This window comes from Oncorhynchus gorbuscha, linkage group LG16 (assembly GCF_021184085.1).
Source record: "Oncorhynchus gorbuscha isolate QuinsamMale2020 ecotype Even-year linkage group LG16, OgorEven_v1.0, whole genome shotgun sequence".
Lineage (NCBI taxonomy): Eukaryota > Metazoa > Chordata > Actinopteri > Salmoniformes > Salmonidae > Oncorhynchus > Oncorhynchus gorbuscha.
This window is the reverse complement of record NC_060188.1, coordinates 24,438,998-24,458,443: the sequence shown is the minus strand read 5'-3', so window position 1 is coordinate 24,458,443 and position 19,446 is coordinate 24,438,998. Positions and strand designations below refer to the sequence as shown.

The window sequence follows — 19,446 nt, the reverse complement described above, 5'->3', positions numbered from 1 at the left end:
GAGAGAACCACAAGACCGATGGAGAGACATACACACATTCTGGACACACACATGTACACACGAAAGCTGGCACCCACACATGCACGCACGCACGCAAGCACGCACGCACACACACATACATGCTGACGAAGCTAAACCACTAATGAAAATCCAACTTAACGATGTCAAGTAAATCAGCCTGAAGCCATACGGCCAATCAAAATGGTATGAATATTTAAATGAAATAAAATGGCTATTAGCAACGGTTAATAACAAGCCTAGATTAACAGCGATGATCTAACGAGGCAAATGATTCATTCAACAATGTCCACTCATATAAAGTTACACACTCTGCTAAACCAGGCAGTGTCTGGGTAATGCATGGGGATTGTTTGTGTTACCAGTAGGAAGGCCTGTATTACTGCCTTAGTACAACCATCTTATTATCATAGGACCTCCTTAGAATCTCAATGATCTTAATGACCTACAAATAATAACAATAATAATAATCATGTGAATAGATTTTGTCAATCAGTCAGTCAGTCAGTTAACCAATCATTCAACAAACTGATCTTAAGGAAGGAATGATTCCGTGACCAGGTGAGTACTGACTGGAGCTGCTGGATGATAAATTCCTCCTCGTTGAGGTACTTGAGTCTCTCCTCTTCCACCAGGAGGCGCTGTCGCTGCAGAGGGTCCTCCTGCTTCCTCAGAGCGTCACTCACACGCACGTTCAGCTCCTTCTCCGTTCTTTTCAGCAGCGTCGTCACACTATCCTGGTTCTGGAGCTGCGCACACACACAAACAGACACAACCACACACAACCACGCACGCACACACACACACACACACACACAAACACACACACAAACACACACAACCACACACACACGCACACACACAAACAGACACACACACACACACACACACACACACACACACACACACACACACACACACACACACACACACACACACACACACACACACACACACACACACACACACACACACACACACACACACACACACACACACACACACACACACAATACTGAATGGTTAAACAAGATTATATTGCGTAACTAATAGTGTTCTGAATGAAAGTCCATGTAGCAGAAATCAGTGTACCCAAATTGTGTAGGTAATAGAGGTTACAGGTGTCTGAGGTCAAACAGTAGAGAATTCTGCAGATCATTAATGGTGCACATCTGCTGCAATACAATAAGCCTCCCTCTGAATCTGGTATCACACACCTACGGTGGTCCTACCCAGAGCAGTAAGTAGCTTGTAGAGGTCAAGATAGCAAAGGAATCACAGTGACAACATCCTGCTATTAGCATAGCATATTATCAGGCAGTTGTGCTATTAGCATAGCATATTATCAGGCAGTTGTGCTATTAGCATACCATATTATCAGGCAGTTGTGCTATTAGCATAGCATATTATCAGGCAGTTGTGCTATTAGCATAGCATATTATCAGGCAGTTGTGCTATTAGCATACCATATTATCAGGCAGTTGTTCTATTACCATACCATATTATCAGGCAGTTGTGCTATTAGCATACCATATTATCAGGCAGTTGTGCTATTAGCATACCATATTATCAGGCAGTTGTGCTATTAGCATACCATATTATCAGGCAGTTGTGCTATTAGCATACCATATTATCAGGCAGTTGTTCTATTACCATACCATATTATCAGGCAGTTGTGCTATTAGCATACCATATTATCAGGCAGTTGTGCTATTAGCATACCATATTATCAGGCAGTTGTTCTATTAGCCTACCATATTATCAGGCAGTTGTTCTATTAGCCTACCATATTATCAGGCAGTTGTGCTATTAGCATACCATATTATCAAGCAGTTGTTCTATTAGCATACCATATTATCAAGCAGTTGTTCTATTAGCATACCATATTATCAGGCAGTTGTTCTATTACCATACCATATTATCAGGCAGTTGTTCTATTACCATACCATATTATCAGGCAGTTGTGCTATTAGCATACCATATTATCAGGCAGTTGTTCTATTAGCCTACCATATTATCAGGCAGTTGTTCTATTACCATACCATATTATCAAGCAGTTGTTCTATTAGCATACCATATTATCAGGCAGTTGTTCTATTAGCCTACCATATTATCAGTCAGTTGTGCTATTAGCATACCATATTATCAGGCAGTTGTTCTATTAGCCTACCATATTATCAGGCAGTTGTTCTATTAGCATACCATATTATCAGGCAGTTGTGCTATTAGCCTACCATATTATCAGGCAGTTGTGCTATTAGCCTACCATATTATCAGGCAGTTGTGCTATTAGCATACCATATTATCAGGCAGTTGTTCTATTACCATACCATATTATCAGGCAGTTGTTCTATTAGCATAGCATATTATCAGGCAGTTGTTCTATTAGCCTACCATATTATCAGGCAGTTGTGCTATTAGCATACCATATTATCAGGCAGTTGTGCTATTAGCATACCATATTATCAGGCAGTTGTTCTATTACCATACCATATTAACAGGCAGTTGTTCTATTACCATACCATATTATCAGGCAGTTGTGCTATTAGCATACCATATTATCAGGCAGTTGTTCTATTACCATACCATATTATCAGGCAGTTGTTCTATTAGCATAGCATATTATCAGGCAGTTGTTCTATTAGCCTACCATATTATCAGGCAGTTGTGCTATTAGCATACCATATTATCAGGCAGTTGTGCTATTAGCATACCATATTATCAGGCAGTTGTTCTATTACCATACCATATTATCAGGCAGTTGTTCTATTACCATACCATATTATCAGGCAGTTGTGCTATTAGCATACCATATTATCAGGCAGTTGTTCTATTACCATACCATATTATCAGGCAGTTGTGCTATTAGCATACCATACTATTAGCATACCAAAAAAGCTAATTTCCTGCAATTCTACTCTGTCCAATGGCTAATTCTGTGTTCTATGCTCAAACATTAAAACAAAATCAATGGGACCCCAATCAGAACCCCTGAGCATGTGTCCTGTGTGTCCGGTCGGTAATGCAGAAATGCAACTTATCCTAAATTCATTGTTTGATTATTGATTATTGATATTGGTTTCATTGCTTTAGATTTTATTTTTGTGATTTCTAGTTCTAAAATATTATAATATGAGATATTCTGAGCCAACCTGTCACAGAATGTCATTAGCTGATGATGGAACCCATCACAACTATGTGTGTGTGTGTGTGTGTGTGTGTGTGTGTGTGTGTGTGTGTGTGTGTGTGTGTGTGTGTGTGTGTGTGTGTGTGTGTGTGTGTGTGTGTGTGTGTGTGTGTGTGTGTGTGTGTGTGTGTGTGTGTGTGTGTGTGTGTGTGTGTGTGTGTGTGTTTCTCACTCAGAGAAAAATAAGGTTCACACACAGCAGACAACAACAGGTTTTCCAGTTAGTGAATTGCACTAGCAGGGACCTCTAAATCCTACTGCAAAGCACTCAATCAAAATTGAAGACACATCCAGAACTATGAATTGAATCTGTCATACAACCACTACTGAGATGAAAGCACATGCTTAGCAAGGGAAGTTAATCATGGATTTCTTTTATGTTCCAGGGAATCAAACTGAACAACAGTATAAACAATGTGCTCTGCAGCATTACTTCTCACAATGAAAACATTTCTACTCTCTTTCTGTTTCTTTCTCTGCATTACGCTACCTCTACCACGTTCACCCTTCCTCTCCCTTCTCTCTCTCGCTCTACATAATTCATGAGCATCATGTATTATTCAGGCCTGGGGCCGTCTCCATGGGCAACGGGGCGGGTCAGAGGTTAGGAGCCAGGCTTGGGCTCCCACACAGGTAAATGACTGAGATTATTACTACTCTCTAGTCCCACTGTGCTGCATTTGGCTTCCATTTACCACTTTACTCCTCTCCATCTGTGTCTTTTTTCCCCTCAGAACAGCCTCAGTTCGTCAGGGCATGGACTCTACAAGGTGTCGAAAGTGTTCCACAGGGATGCTGGCCCATGTTGACTCCAATAGTTCCCACAGTTGTGTCAAGTTGGCTGGATGTCCTTTGGGTGGTGGACCTTTGTTGATACACATGGGAAACTGTTGAGCGTGAAAAACCCATCAGTGTTCCAGTTCTTGACACAAACCGGTTCACCTGGCACCTACAGTACTACAATGCCCCGTTCAAAGGCACTTCTTTTGTCTTGCCCGTTGACCCTCTGAATGGCACACACACAATCCGTGTGTCAATCGTCTCAAGGCTTAAACATCCTTATTTAACTTGTCTCCTCCCCTTCATCTACAGTGATTGAAGTGGATTTAACAGGTGACATCAATAAGGGATCATAGCCTTCACCTGGATTCACCTGGTCAGTCTATGTTGTGTAAAGTTCAAGTATTCATAATGTTTTGTATACTCAGTGTATTCTTTCTCCAACAATAAATCCCACCACTTAAACCCAGTTCCTCATCAGATGAGAATTGGTGCAGGTACTGCTGCTGTGCCTCTCTGTGCGCACCAGTATGTTGAGGAAATCACAGGCTATAAAACTACAAAACCCAGGAGTCATGAGCCATTGAGCTGGGCCCTAGGGAGAGCTTAACGATGCATGAAGTGGACTGGACCACTGACTGTGTCCACTGTTATGTTTCATAAACTCTCTCTAAAGGAAGAGACAGACAGGGCAGACTGTTAAACGGCCCTGCGCTGTCCCTAAATCACATACGCCATATCCTCTACACTTCTTAATTTCTTTTCCCCACTGATCTGATGTGTTAGAGCAACCACTCTCCCCCCTCCCCCAGAGAGTTAAAACACAGACAGGACCATTCTCTTCTCTCCTCAGCCCGTAACCATGGTACCGCAGGGAGTCACAGGGAAAACGTTGAATGGTTTCATTATCCGATGCTGCTTCCACCTTCACAGGGATATCCACTAGGCTCGGGTCTTAACGACCACAGCTTCAAACTCTTAGTACCAACACATACGTCAACTTTAATCTTCCATTGTCTCGCAAAGCATACTATGAACTAAATGTGTCGTAGAAGAAGACATCTTGTTCATTATTGTGTGTGTGTGTGTGTGTGTGTATGTGTGCACGTGCCTGTGTGCCTGCGCGTTTGTGTAAACAGTCGTACTAATATATGCATTGAGAGTAGGCGCAGTCGTTTTCACCTGCATCTTGCGGAGCTGGGAGAGCTGTTTGCGCAGGTCGGTGGCATTCTGCTGCAGGTCATGGAGGTGAAGCTGCATCTTCAGCCGGGTGACGGTGGTGACCTGGCTGTCTCCGGTGGGAGGGGGGGGCATCAGAGCCAGCGGGGCCGACGGCGTCAGAGCTGACAATCACAGGACAGAACACAGGTTATGAAGAAGTTAGAGGGAACTGGGTTAATTACAATGCTGTATGTATAAAGACATCTGACACACAACAGCAGACACACACGCACACACACACACACACACACACACACACACACACACACACACACACACACACACACACACACACACACACACACACACACACACACACACACACACACACACACACACACACACACACACACACACACACACACACACACACACACACACACACACACACACACACACACTTCCACACGCAGTCTTGGGAGCACAGGTAAAGGTTCCCAGCTCAGTTCCTGGAGAGAGTATGTTGATGGTGCGAGGAGAATATCCTTCTGAATCTCAGATGTATGAACATCCAGACAGACCCAGAAGGACCCAACAACACAAAACCAGAGACGGGGTAGAGAGGATTATAGACAACCAAAGGGAACATAAGAGAAGAGACACACCACCACCAATATCGGAGCTGTGACAACACCAGACACCCACCCAGGGGCAGAGAGATGAGAGGAGAGATAGAAGAGAAGAGGAGAAGGGAAGAAGAGTCAAACTACCTTTCTGCTTCAGCCGTCCAGCTGTAACACAGAAGCAGTGAGCCATTAACCAAAGATAAAGAGAGAGTGGAGGAAAACTGGGAGTAATCTTCAAGGTTTACATTGCCAGAGGCAAATGAGGACCCCTGGACACTTCCTCTATCGACTATTGCTGAGAGAAAAACGGCTAATTTAACAGCTTTATTTTCTGGTGTTATTTCATGTCAAGGAGAGGCATCAAAGGCAGACGTGTCTTTTCGCTGGCCCTTTGAAGGTCTGGCCATTGAACAGCAAGTCTATGCAGACTCACTCATGCTAAACGGAGGCACAAGGAACAGGGGAAGAAAGAGATATGGAGAGAGAGAGGGAGTGAGAGAAAAGAGAAATACAACAGAAGAAAGGGAAGGAAATGTGAGCGTAAGAGAGAGATATTAGAGGAAGCAGAGCCAGAGGGATGGGTTTGTGTCTAGGTTGAGAGTTGAGGGAGATGTGTCTGTTGTGGTTTAAAGACCAGTAGCCATCTTATCTGTTAAAATAGCTGGTCTAGGCCTGGCCCAGTGGGTAAATGGACCTGAAAACTAAGCTCAACCTGGACTATTGTAAATGGTTAGCAGGACTGGACGCAGTCTGACTACAAGATCAAACTAAAACTCAATTCACCTCAATCTAGTTTGAGCTAGAACTTCGGGCGTGGTACTCACTTCCAGTGGCGGAGCCGTCGCTGTTGGATTCGGTCTTCTCGCTGGAAGAGAAAGGGAAGGGCCGTGAGAACTCCGAGCCCTGGTCCGGAGGGCAGCCCGCCATCATGCAGAGACGCAGTAGGCCGCATCTGAGGATCAACCAGGGCCACAGGGCAAGGCAATTACAGTGCTAATGCCAACACCTGTACTATACTTACGCATTATGTACTTATACTACAGAGTGCTTTATACTGTCCACAGGGCAAGGTCACTATTACCAGCCAATTACAGTGCTAATGCCAACACCTGTACTATAATCATGTACAGTACTACTATACTGCAATAATTTACTTGAACGTATTCTGGTCTGTTAAACAACGATATAGTATCCTGAAAGTCAAGGTATTAGAGTGGCCATCACAATCCTTGACCTCAATCCCATAGAAAATTTGTGGGCAGAACTGAAAAAGCATGTGCGAGCAAGTAGGCCTACAAACCTGACTCAGTTACACCAGCTCTGTCAGGAGGAATGGGCCAAAATTCACCCAACTTATTGTGGGAGGCTTGTGGAAGGCTACCTGAAAGGTTTGACCCAAGTTAAACTATTTAAAGGCAATGCTACCAAATACTAATTGAGAGTATGTACATTTCTGACCCACTGGGAATGTGATGAAACAAACAAAAGCTGAAATAAATCATTCTCTCTACTACTATTCTGATACATTTCACATTCTTAAAAAATGTGGTGATCCTAACTGACCTGAAACAGTCAGTTACTAGGATTAAATGTCTGGAATTGTGAAAAACTGAGTTTAAATGTATTTGGCTAAGGTGTATGTAAACTTCCGACTTCAACTGTACGTCTATGAATGGCTCTGTGTGTTTGGGCTCTTAAGGGGGTCTTACGTGCTGTCACTGTCGGGTGCTTTGGTCAGTACACTCTGAACCAGGCCTGTCAGACTGGCTATCTGTTTCTCCATGGCCTCCATACGATCCAGACGATCCAGACGCTCCCTGGAGAAAGGCAGTAGGTTAACACACGCTGGTCAGTTAGGTTCACTCACACACACACAAACATGGAAGCTGGTGCACCCACACATCCCACAGTAACGTCAAAACATACTAGTATACACTAGAAAACACCTAGTGAAACACGTACTGTATAGAGGAAGCATGAAATATCAAACCACACATACACACACACACATACTCACCTGGACTCAGAAGTCTCTCCAGGGAGTGGGGAGTTGTATCCGGGTGCAAACCTGCTCCCGTCCCCTCCTGGCCCGGCCTGCAGGACCAGAGGGTCAGAGCTGGAACTGGGCCTGGACTTGGGACTCTCCACAAACACGGAAGAGGAGGCTGAGTCCTTGCGGAAGGTCTGCCTGACCGGAGAGGCTCGGCTAGGGGAGCTAGAGTACGAGTCCCCCCTATCCCTCAGCTGCATATCAGGGATCTTCTGGGGGGAGGAGGGGGGCATGCGGAAGCCCATGCCCAGTGTGGCTGAGGAATAGGAGTCGGAGTATAGGGGACCTCCAGGCTTGTACAGGGCGTCCTCCAGCTCCCCCTGCAAGGCGGCAGCAGAGTATGTGCTGAGGGAGCGCACAGAGCCGCGGCGATACAGCCCACCGGACACGGGGAAGCCGAAGGGGTCTCCGATGGCAGCCAGCGACTGTGTGGAGGCGATGCTGAGGCGGCCCTCGTGTACCAGGCTGTAGGGGTCGGCGTACAGCCCCTCCTTCACCAGCATCATGTTCTTCCCAGAAACCTCCTCGTCGGGCTTGACGTCGCGGCGCTCCAGGATGGCGCTAGGGGAGGAGGATAGGCCGGCGTTGGGGCCCCCGTGGTGGGAGCCGGCTCCAGGGTGGTGGGAGTGCTGGGGCTGGTGCTGCTGGGGGTGCTGCTGGTGCTGGGAGTGTTGTTGTAGCTGGGGGTGACTACCCGGCCCGGCAAAGGAGGGGGGCCGACCCCCGCTGTAAGACAGACGGGAGCGGGATGGGGAGCCGGATGGGGGCGAGGCGGAGGAGGAGGGCAGGGTGTTGAGGCGGCGGGTGGGGGAGGACTCTCGGGACGTGTACACCAGATCCCTCTGAAACGACATCAGGGACGGGGGTGGAGGGTAGGTTACCATGGATACCAGTGGATGAAAACGCTGTGCTCCCCCTCTGTGCCAGGCTGACAATCAGAGGATAGGAAATCACACTGACATTGGACAGTCTGTGGCAGCCTGGGCTCATCATCGCAAGCCCACATCAAATACCAGCACACAATCAACACGTGTGATTGAAGTCTATAGTAATGGCTCTATCCAAGAGTACAGTAAGGCTTATAGGATATGGGATTACCTACATTTACCTACATTATTGACTGTCACCTTAGAGTGTAATAACTGAAAATGAAAGAGCTTAAAAGAGGGGCCTAGTCCAGCCTTATTGTTTCTTTCTTCTCCTTCCACTCGTCTAAGAGAACCTCTGAGCTCCTTTTAACCAGCCCAACTAAACCCACTGGATTACAAAGAGCTGGTATTAAGCACTTCTCCATATCTGCACATATCCATTTCTTCTCTATTGAAGAGAAGTGAGAGAAAGCAGGAGATTAAACCACTCCTGGTTCATTGGAATGAATGTGAGGAATTTCCTCATCCACCACCGGGTCTTTCTTCTCTCCTCCACCGCTTGCCTGGGTGGTCAAAAACTTTTATATTCTGCCTCATTTTTACTCTGCATCTCCCACTTTTTCAATTCCTCTCTCTCCTGTTTATGTCTTTCCTCAACCTACAGTAATTACCTCTCTCTCCTGTTTATGTCTCCTCAACCTACAGTAATTACCTCTCTCTCCTGTTTATGTCTTTCCTCAACCTACAGTAATTACCTCTCTCTCCTGTTTATGTCTTTCCTCAACCTACAGTAATTACCTCTCTCTCCTGTTTATGTCTCCTCAACCTACAGTAATTACCTCTCTCTCCTGTTTATGTCTTTCCTCAACCTACAGTAATTACCTCTCTCTCCTGTTTATGTCTTTCCTCAACCTACAGTAATTACCTCTCTCTCCTGTTTATGTCTTTCCTCAACCTACAGTAATTACCTCTCTCCTGTTTATGTCTTTCCTCAACCTACAGTAATTACCTCTCTCTCCTGTTTATGTCTTTCCTCAACCTACAGTAATTACCTCTCTCTCCTGTTTATGTCTTTCCTCAACCTACAGTAATTACCTCTCTCTCCTGTTTATGTCTTTCCTCAACCTACAGTAATTACCTCTCTCTCCTGTTTATGTCTTTCCTCAACCTACAGTAATTACCTCTCTCTCCTGTTTATGTCTTTCCTCAACCTACAGTAATTACCTCTCTCTCCTGTTTATGTCTCCTCAACCTACAGTAATTACCTCTCTCTCCTGTTTATGTCTTTCCTCAACCTACAGTAATTACCTCTCTCTCCTGTTTATGTCTTTCCTCAACCTACAGTAATTACCTCTCTCTCCTGTTTGTCTTTCCTCAACCTACAGTAATTACCTCTCTCTCCTGTTTGTCTTTCCTCAACCTCCAGTAATTACCTCTCTCTCCTGTTTGTCTTTCCTCAACCTACAGTAATTACCTCTCTCTCCTGTTTGTCTTTCCTCAACCTCCAGTAATTACCTCTCTCTCCTGTTTGTCTTTCCTCAACCTACAGTAATTACCTCTCTCTCCTGTTTGTCTTTCCTCAACCTACAGTAATTACCTCTCTCTCCTGTTTGTCTTTCCTCAACCTACAGTAATTACCTCTCTCTCCTGTTTGTCTTTCCTCAACCTACAGTAATTACCTCTCTCTCCTGTTTATCTTTCCTCAACCTACAGTAATTACCTCTGTCTCCTGCTTATGTCTCCTCAACCTACAGTAATTACCTCTCTCTCCTGTTTGTCATTCCTCAACCTACAGTAATTACCTCTCTCTCCTGTTTGTCTTTCCTCAACCTACAGTAATTACCTCTCTCTCCTGTTTGTCTTTCCTCAACCTACAGTAATTTGTCTTTCCTCAACCTCTATCCTGTTTATGTCTCCTCAACCTACAGTAATTATTACCTCTCTCTCCTGTTTGTCTTTCCTCAACCTACAGTAATTACCTCTCTCTCCTGTTTATCTTTCCTGAACCTACAGTAATTACCTCTCTCTCCTGTTTGTCTTTCCTCAACCTACAGTAATTACCTCTCTCTCCTGTTTATGTCTCCTCAACCTACAGTAATTACCTCTCTCTCCTGTTTATCTTTCCTCAACCTACAGTAATTACCACTCTCTCCTGTTTATGTCTCCTCAACCTACAGTAATTACCTCTCTCTCCTGTTTGTCTTTCCTCAACCTACAGTAATTACCTCTCTCTCCTGTTTGTCTTTCCTCAACCTACAGTAATTACCTCTCTCTCCTGTTTGTCTTTCCTCAACCTACAGTAATTACCTCGCTCTCCTGTTTATCTTTTCTCAACCTCCAGTAATTACCACTCTCTCCTGTTTATGTCTCCTCAACCTACAGTAATTACCTCTCTCTCCTGTTTGTCTTTCCTCAACCTCCAGTAATTACCTCTCTCTCCTGTTTATCTTTCCTCAACCTACAGTAATTACCTCTCTCTCCTGTTTGTCTTTCCTCAACCTACAGTAATTACCTCGCTCTCCTGTTTATGTCTCCTCAACCTACAGTAATTACCTCTCTCTCCTGTTTATGTCTCTCCTCAACCTACAGTAATTACCTCTCTCTCCTGTTTATGTCTCCTCAACCTACAGTAAATACCTCTCTCTCCTGTTTATGTCTCCTCAACCTACAGTAATTACCTCTCTCTCCTGTTTATGTCTCCTCAACCAGTAATTACAGTAACCTACTCTCTCTCTCCTGTTTGTCTTTCCTCAACCTACAGTAATTACCTCTCTATCCTGTTTATGTCTCCTCAACCTACAATAATTACCTCTCTATCCTGTTTATGTCTCCTCAACCTACAGTAATTACCTCTCTCTCCTGTTTGTCTTTCCTCAACCTACAGTAATTACCTCTCTCTCCTGTTTGTCTTTCCTCAACCTACAGTAATTACCTCTCTCTCCTGTTTATCTTTCCTCAACCTACAGTAATTACCTCTCTCTCCTGTTTATGTCTCCTCAACCTACAGTAATTATTACCAGTAATTCTCTCTCCTGTTTGTCTTTCCTCAACCTACAGTAATTACCTCTCTCTCCTGTTTGTCTTTCCTCAACCTACAGTAATTACCTCTCTCTCCTGTTTATCTTTCCTCAACCTACAGTAATTACCTCTCTCTCCTGTTTGTCTTTCCTCAACCTACAGTAATTACCTCTCTCTCCTGTTTGTCTTTCCTCAACCTACAGTAATTACCTCTCTCTCCTGTTTATGTCTCCTCAACCTACAGTAATTACCTCTCTCTCCTGTTTGTCTTACCTCAACCTACAGTAATTACCTCTGTCTCCTGTTTGTCTTTCCTCAACCTACAGTAATTACCTCTCTCTCCTGTGTATCTTTCCTCAACCTACAGTAATTACCTCTCTCTCCTGTTTATCTTTCCTCAACCTACAGTAATTACCTCTCTCTCCTGTTTATGTCTCCTCAACCTACAGTAATTACCTCTGTCTCCTGTTTATGTCTCCTCAACCTTCAGTAATTACCTCTCTCTCCTGTTTATGTCTCCTCAACCTACAGTAATTACTTCTCTCTCCTGTTTGTCTTTCCTCAACCTACAGTAATTACCTCTCTCTCCTGTTTATGTCTTTCCTCAACCTACAGTAATTACCTCTCTCTCCTGTTTGTCTTTCCTCAACCTACAGTAATTACCTCTCTCTCCTGTTTGTCTTTCCTCAACCTACAGTAATTACCTCTCTCTCCTGTTTATGTCTCCTCAACCTACAGTAATTACCTCTCTCTCCTGTTTGTCTTTCCTCAACCTACAGTAATTACCTCTCTCTCCTGTTTGTCTTTCCTCAACCTACAGTAATTACCTCTCTCTCCTGTTTGTCTTTCCTCAACCTACAGTAATTACCTCTCTCTCCTGTTTGTCTTTCCTCAACCTCCAGTAATTACCTCTCTCTCCTGTTTATCTTTCCTCAACCTACAGTAATTACCTCTCTCTCCTGTTTGTCTTTCCTCAACCTACAGTAATTACCTCACTCTTCTGTTGGTGTCTTTCCTCAATCTACAGTAATTACCTTTCTCTCCTGTTTATGTCTTTCCTCAATCTACAGTAATTACCTTTCTCTCCTGTTTATGTCTTTCCTCAATCTACAGTCCTCAATCTACAGTAATTACCCCGCTCTCCTGTTGTTTATCTTTCCTCAACCTCCAGTAATTACCTCTCTCTCCTGTTTATGTCTTTCCTCAACCTACAGTAATTACCTCTCTCTCCTGTTTGTCTTTCCTCAACCTACAGTAATTACCTCTCTCTCCTGTTTTTCTTTCCTCAACCTACAGTAATTACTTCTCTCTCCTGTTTGTCTTTCCTCAACCTACAGTAATTACCTCTCTCTCCTGTTTATCTTTCCTCAACCTACAGTAATTACCTCTCTCTGCTGTTTGTCTTTCCTCAACCTACAGTAATTACCTCTCTCTCCTGTTTGTCTTTCCTCAACCTACAGTAATTACCTCTCTCTCCTGTTTATGTCTCCTCAACCTACAGTAATTACCTCTCTCTCCTGTTTGTCTTTCCTCAACCTACAGTAATTACCTCTCTCTCCTGTTTGTCTTTCCTCAACCTACAGTAATTACCTCTCTCTCCTGTTTGTCTTTCCTCAACCTACAGTAATTACCTCTCTCTCCTGTTTGTCTTTCCTCAACCTCCAGTAATTACCTCTCTCTCCTGTTTATCTTTCCTCAACCTACAGTAATTACCTCTCTCTCCTGTTTATGTCTCCTCAACCTACAGTAATTACCTCTCTCTCCTGTTTATGTCTCCTCAACCTACAGTAATTACCTTTCTCTCCTGTTTATGTCTCCTCAACCTACAGTAATTACCTCTCTCTCCTGTTTATGTCTCCTCAACCTACAGTAATTACCTCTCTCTCCTGTTTGTCTTTCCTCAACATACAGTAAGTACCTCTCTCTCCTGTTTATCTTTCCTCAACCTCCAGTAATTACCTCTCTCTCCTGTTTATGTCTCCTCAACCTACAGTAATTACCTATCTCTCCTGTTTGTCTTTCCTCAACCTACAGTAATTACCTCTCTCTCCTGTTTGTCTTTCCTCAACCTACAGTAATTACCTCTCTCTCCTGTTTATCTTTCCTCAACCTACAGTAATTACCTCTCTCTCCTGTTTGTCTTTCCTCAACCTACAGTAATTACCTCTCTCTCCTGTTTGTCTTTCCTCAACCTACAGTAATTACCTCTCTCTCCTGTTTATGTCTCCTCAACCTACAGTAATTACCTCTCTCTCCTGTTTGTCTTTCCTCAACCTACAGTAATTACCTCTCTCTCCTGTTTATCTTTCCTCAACCTACAGTAATTACCTCTCTCTCCTGTTTGTCTTTCCTCAACCTACAGTAATTAACTCGCTCTCCTGTTTATGTCTCCTCAACCTACAGTAATTACCTCTCTCTCCTGTTTATGTCTCCTCAACCTACAGTAATTACCTCTCTCTCCTGTTTGTCTTTCCTCAACCTACAGTAATTACCTCTCTCTCCTGTTTGTCTTTCCTCAACCTACAGTAATTACCTCTCTCTCCTGTTTGTCTTTCCTCAACCTACAGTAATTACCTCTCTCTCCTGTTTATGTCTCCTCAACCTACAGTAATTACCTTTCTCTCCTGTTTATGTCTCCTCAACCTACAGTAATTACCTCTCTCTCCTGTTTATGTCTCCTCAACCCACAGTAATTACCTCTCTCTCCTGTTTGTCTTTCCTCAACATACAGTAATTACCTCTCTCTCCTGTTTGTCTTTCCTCAACCTACAGTAATTACCTCTGTCTCCTGTTTGTCTTTCCTCAACATACAGTAATTACCCCTCTCTCCTGTTTATCTTTCCTCAACCTACAGTAATTACCTCTCTCTCCTGTTTATGTCTCCTCAACCTACAGTAATTACCTCTGTCTCCTGTTTGTCTTTCCTCAACATACAGTAATTACCCCTCTCTCCTGTTTATGTCTCCTCAACCTACAGTAATTACCTCTCTCTCCTGTTTGTCTTTCCTCAACATACAGTAATTACCCCTCTCTCCTGTTTATCTTTCTCAACCTACAGTAATTACCTCCAGTAATTACCTCTCTCTCCTGTTTATGTCTTTCCTCAACCTACAGTAATTACCTCTGTCTCCTGTTTGTCTTTCCTCAACATACAGTAATTACCCCTCTCTCCTGTTTATCTTTCCTCAACCTACAGTAATTAACTCGCTCTCCTGTTTATGTCTCCTCAACCTACAGTAATTATCTCTCTCTCCTGTTTATGTCTCCTCAACCTACAGTAATTACCTATCTCTCCTGTTTGTCTTTCCTCAACCTACAGTAATTACCTCTCTCTCCTGTTTGTCTTTCCTCAACCTACAGTAATTACCTCTCTCTCCTGTTTATGTCTCCTCAACCTACAGTAATTACCTCTCTCTCTCTCTCCTGTTTATGTCTCCTCAACCTACAGTAATTACCTCTCTCTCCTGTTTATGTCTTTCCTCAACCTACAGTAATTACCTCTCTCTCCTGTTTATGTCTCCTCAACCTACAGTAATTACCTCTCTCTCCTGTTTGTCTTTCCTCAACCTACAGTAATTACCTCTCTCTCCTGTTTGTTTGTCTTTCCTCAACCTACAGTAATTACCTCTCTCTCCTGTTTGTCTTTCCTCAACCTACAGTAATTACCCTCTCTCCTGTTTATCTTTCCTCAACCTACAGTAATTACCTCTCTCTCCTGTTTTGTCTTTCCTCAACCTCAACCTACAGTAATTACCTCTACAGTCTCCTGTTTGTCTTTCCTCAACATACAGTAATTACCCCTCTCTCCTGTTTATGTCTCCTCAACCTCTCTCTCCTGTTTATGTCTCCTCAACCTACAGTAATTACCTCTCTCTCCTGTTTGTCTTTCCTCAACCTACAGTAATTACCTCTCTCTCCTGTTTATCTTTCCTCAACCTCCAGTAATTACCTCTCTCTCCTGTTTATGTCTTTCCTCAACCTACAGTAATTACCTCTCTCTCCTGTTTATGTCTCCTCAACCTACAGTAATTACCTCTCTCTCTTGTTTGTCTTTCCTCAACCTACAGTAATTACCTCACTCTTCTGTTGGTTTCTTTCCTCAATCTACAGTAATTACCTTTCTCTCCTGTTTATGTCTTTCCTCAATCTACAGTCCTCAATCTACAGTAATTACCTCGCTCTCCTGTTGTTTATCTTTCCTCAACCTCCAGTAATTACCTATCTCTCCTGTTTATGTCTCCTCAACCTACAGTAATTACCTCTCTCTCCTGTTTGTCTTTCCTCAACCTACAGTAATTACCTCTCTCTCCTGTTTGTCTTTCCTCAACCTATAGTAATTACCTCTCTCTCCTGTTTGTCTCTCCTCAACCTACAGTAATTACCTCTCTCTCCTGTTTATCTTTCCTCAACCTCAAGTAATTACCTCTCTCTCCTGTTTATGTCTCCTCAACCTACAGTAATTACCTCTCTCTCCTGTTTGTCTTTCCTCAACCTACAGTAATTACCTCTCTCTCCTGTTTGTCTTTCCTCAACCTACAGTAATTACCTCTCTCTCCTGTTTGTCTTTCCTCAACCTACAGTAATTACCTCTCTCTCCTGTTTATGTCTCCTCAACCTACAGTAATTACCTCTCTCTCCTGTTTATGTCTCCTCAACCTACAGTAATTACCTCTCTCTCCTGTTTATGTCTCCTCAACCTACAGTAATTACCTCTCTCTCCTGTTTGTCTTTCCTCAACCTACAGTAATTACCTCTCTCTCCTGTTTGTCTTTCCTCAACCTACAGTAATTACCTCTCTCTCCTGTTTATGTCTCCTCAACCTACAGTAATTACCTCTCTCTCCTGTTTGTCTTTCCTCAACCTACAGTAATTACCTCTCTCTCCTGTTTGTCTTTCCTCAACCTACAGTAATTACCTCTCTCTCCTGTTTATGTCTCCTCAACCTACAGTAATTACCTCTCTCTCCTGTTTGCCTTTCCTCAACCTACAGTAATTACCTCTCTCTCCTGTTTGTCTTTCCTCAACCTACAGTAATTACCTCTCTCTCCTGTTTGTCTTTCCTCAACCTACAGTAATTACCTCTCTCTCCTGTTTATGTCTTTCCTCAACCTACAGTAATTACCTCTCTCTCCTGTTTATGTCTTTCCTCAACCTACAGTAATTACCTCTCTCTCCTGTTTTGTCTTTCCTCAACCTACAGTAATTACCTCTCTCTCCTGTTTATGTCTTTCCTCAACCTACAGTAATTACCTCTCTCTCCTGTTTATGTCTCCTCAACCTACAGTAATTACCTCTCTCTCCTGTTTTGTCTTTCCTCAACCTACAGTAATTACTCCTCTCTCCTGTTTATGTCTTTCCTCAACCTACAGTAATTACCTCTCTCTCCTGTTTTGTCTCCTCAACCTACAGTAATTACCTCTCTCTCCTGTTTTGTCTTTCCTCAACCTACAGTAATTACCTCTCTCTCCTGTTTATGTCTCCTCAACCTACAGTAATTACCTCTCTCTCCTGTTTGTCTTTCCTCAACCTACAGTAATTACCTCTCTCTCCTGTTTATCTCTCCTCAACCTACAGTAATTACCTCTGTCTCCTGTTTGTCTTTCCTCAACCTACAGTAATTACCTCTCTCTCCTGTTTTGTCTTTCCTCAACCTACAGTAATTACCTCTCTCTCCTGTTTGTCTTTCCTCAACATACAGTAATTACCTCTCTCTCCTGTTTATCTTTCCTCAACCTACAGTAATTACCTCTCTCTCCTGTTTGTCTTTCCTCAACCTACAGTAATTACCTCTCTCTCCTGTTTATGTCTTTCCTCAACCTACAGTAATTACCTCTCTCTCCTGTTTATGTCTCCTCAACCTACAGTAATTACCTCTCTCTCTTGTTTGTCTTTCCTCAACCTACAGTAATTACCTCACTCTTCTGTTGGTTTCTTTCCTCAATCTACAGTAATTACCTTTCTCTCCTGTTTATGTCTTTCCTCAATCTACAGTCCTCAATCTACAGTAATTACCTCGCTCTCCTGTTGTTTATCTTTCCTCAACCTCCAGTAATTACCTATCTCTCCTGTTTATGTCTCCTCAACCTACAGTAATTACCTCTCTCTCCTGTTTGTGTTTCCTCAACCTACAGTAATTACCTCTCTCTCCTGTTTGTCTTTCCTCAACCTATAGTAATTACCTCTCTCTCCTGTTTGTCTCTCCTCAACCTACAGTAATTACCTCTCTCTCCTGTTTATCTTTCCTCAACCTCAAGTAATTACCTCTCTCTCCTGTTTATGTCTCCTCAACCTACAGTAATTACCTCTCTCTCCTGTTTGTCTTTCCTCAACCTACAGTAATTACCTCTCTCTCCTGTTTGTCTTTCCTCAACCTACAGTAATTACCTCTCTCTCCTGTTTGTCTTTCCTCAACCTACAGTAATTACTTTCCTCTCTCCTGTTTATGTCTCCTCAACCTACAGTAATTACCTCTCTCTCCTGTTTATGTCTCCTCAACCTACAGTAATTACCTGTCTCTCCTGTTTATGTCTCCTCAACCTACAGTAATTACCTCTCTCTCCTGTTTGTCTTTCCTCCTCAGTAAACCTCTCTCTCCTGTTTATGTCTCCTCAACCTACAGTAATTACCTCTCTCTCCTGTTTGTCTTTCCTCAACCTACAGTAATTACCTCTCTCTCCTGTTTGTCTTTCCTCAACCTACAGTAATTACCTCTCTCTCCTGTTTATCTTTCCTCAACCTACAGTAATTACCTCTCTCTCCTGTTTATGTCTTTCCTCAACCTACAGTAATTACCTCTCTCTCCTGTTTATGTCTTTCCTCAACCTACAGTAATTACCTCTCTCTCCTGTTTATGTCTTTCCTCAACCTACAGTAATTACCTCTCTCTCCTGTTTTGTCTTTCCTCAACCTACAGTAATTACCTCTCTCTCCTGTTTATGTCTCCTCAACCTACAGTAATTACCTCTCTCCTGTTTATGTCTCCTCAACCTACAGTAATTACCTCTCTCTCCTGTTTTGTCTTTCCTCAACCTACAGTAATTACCTCTCTCTCCTGTTTATGTCTCCTCAACCTACAGTAATTACCTCTCTCTCCTGTTTATGTCTCCTCAACCTACAGTAATTACCTCTCTCTCCTGTTTTGTCTTTCCTCAACCTACAGTAATTACCTCTCTCTCCTGTTTATGTCTTTCCTCAACCTACAGTAATTACCTCTCTCTCCTGTTTATGTCTTTCCTCAACCTACAGTAATTACCTCTCTCTCCTGTTTATGTCTTTCCTCAACCTACAGTAATTACCTCTCTCTCCTGTTTATGTCTTTCCTCAACCTACAGTAATTACCTCTCTCTCCTGTTTGTCTTTCCTCAACCTACAGTAATTACCTCTCTCTCCTGTTTATGTCTTTCCTCAACCTACAGTAATTACCTCTCTCTCCTGTTTGTCTTTCCTCAACCTACAGTAATTACCTCTCTCTCCTGTTTATGTCTCCTCAACCTACAGTAATTACCTCTCTCTCCTGTTTATGTCTCCTCAACCTACAGTAATTACCTCTCTCTCCTGTTTATGTCTCCTCAACCTACAGTAATTACCTACTCTCTCTCCTGTTTTGTCTTTCCTCAACCTACAGTAATTACCTCTCTCTCCTGTTTGTCTTTCCTCAACCTACAGTAATTACCTCTCTCTCCTGTTTGTCTTTCCTCAACCTCCAGTAATTACCTCTCTCTCCTGTTTGTCTTTCCT

General features: G+C 43.1%; 1 protein-coding gene across 3 annotated transcripts in view; it reads right to left on the bottom strand.

Moving 5' to 3' along the window:
- Positions 1 to 19,446, bottom strand: part of LOC124000756 (SRC kinase signaling inhibitor 1-like) — a 150,918-nt gene that overhangs the window by 30,549 nt on the left and 100,923 nt on the right. For all 3 annotated transcript variants that reach the window (XM_046307344.1, XM_046307345.1, XM_046307347.1), the window contains exons 7-12: positions 7,790 to 8,664; positions 7,482 to 7,589; positions 6,597 to 6,724; positions 5,917 to 5,937; positions 5,168 to 5,328; positions 592 to 767 (exon numbers count right to left, since the gene is read on the bottom strand). In XM_046307344.1, coding sequence (XP_046163300.1) covers positions 592 to 767; positions 5,168 to 5,328; positions 5,917 to 5,937; positions 6,597 to 6,724; positions 7,482 to 7,589; positions 7,790 to 8,664 — 1,469 coding nt within the window. The remainder of the gene's footprint in view (positions 1 to 591; positions 768 to 5,167; positions 5,329 to 5,916; positions 5,938 to 6,596; positions 6,725 to 7,481; positions 7,590 to 7,789; positions 8,665 to 19,446) is intronic.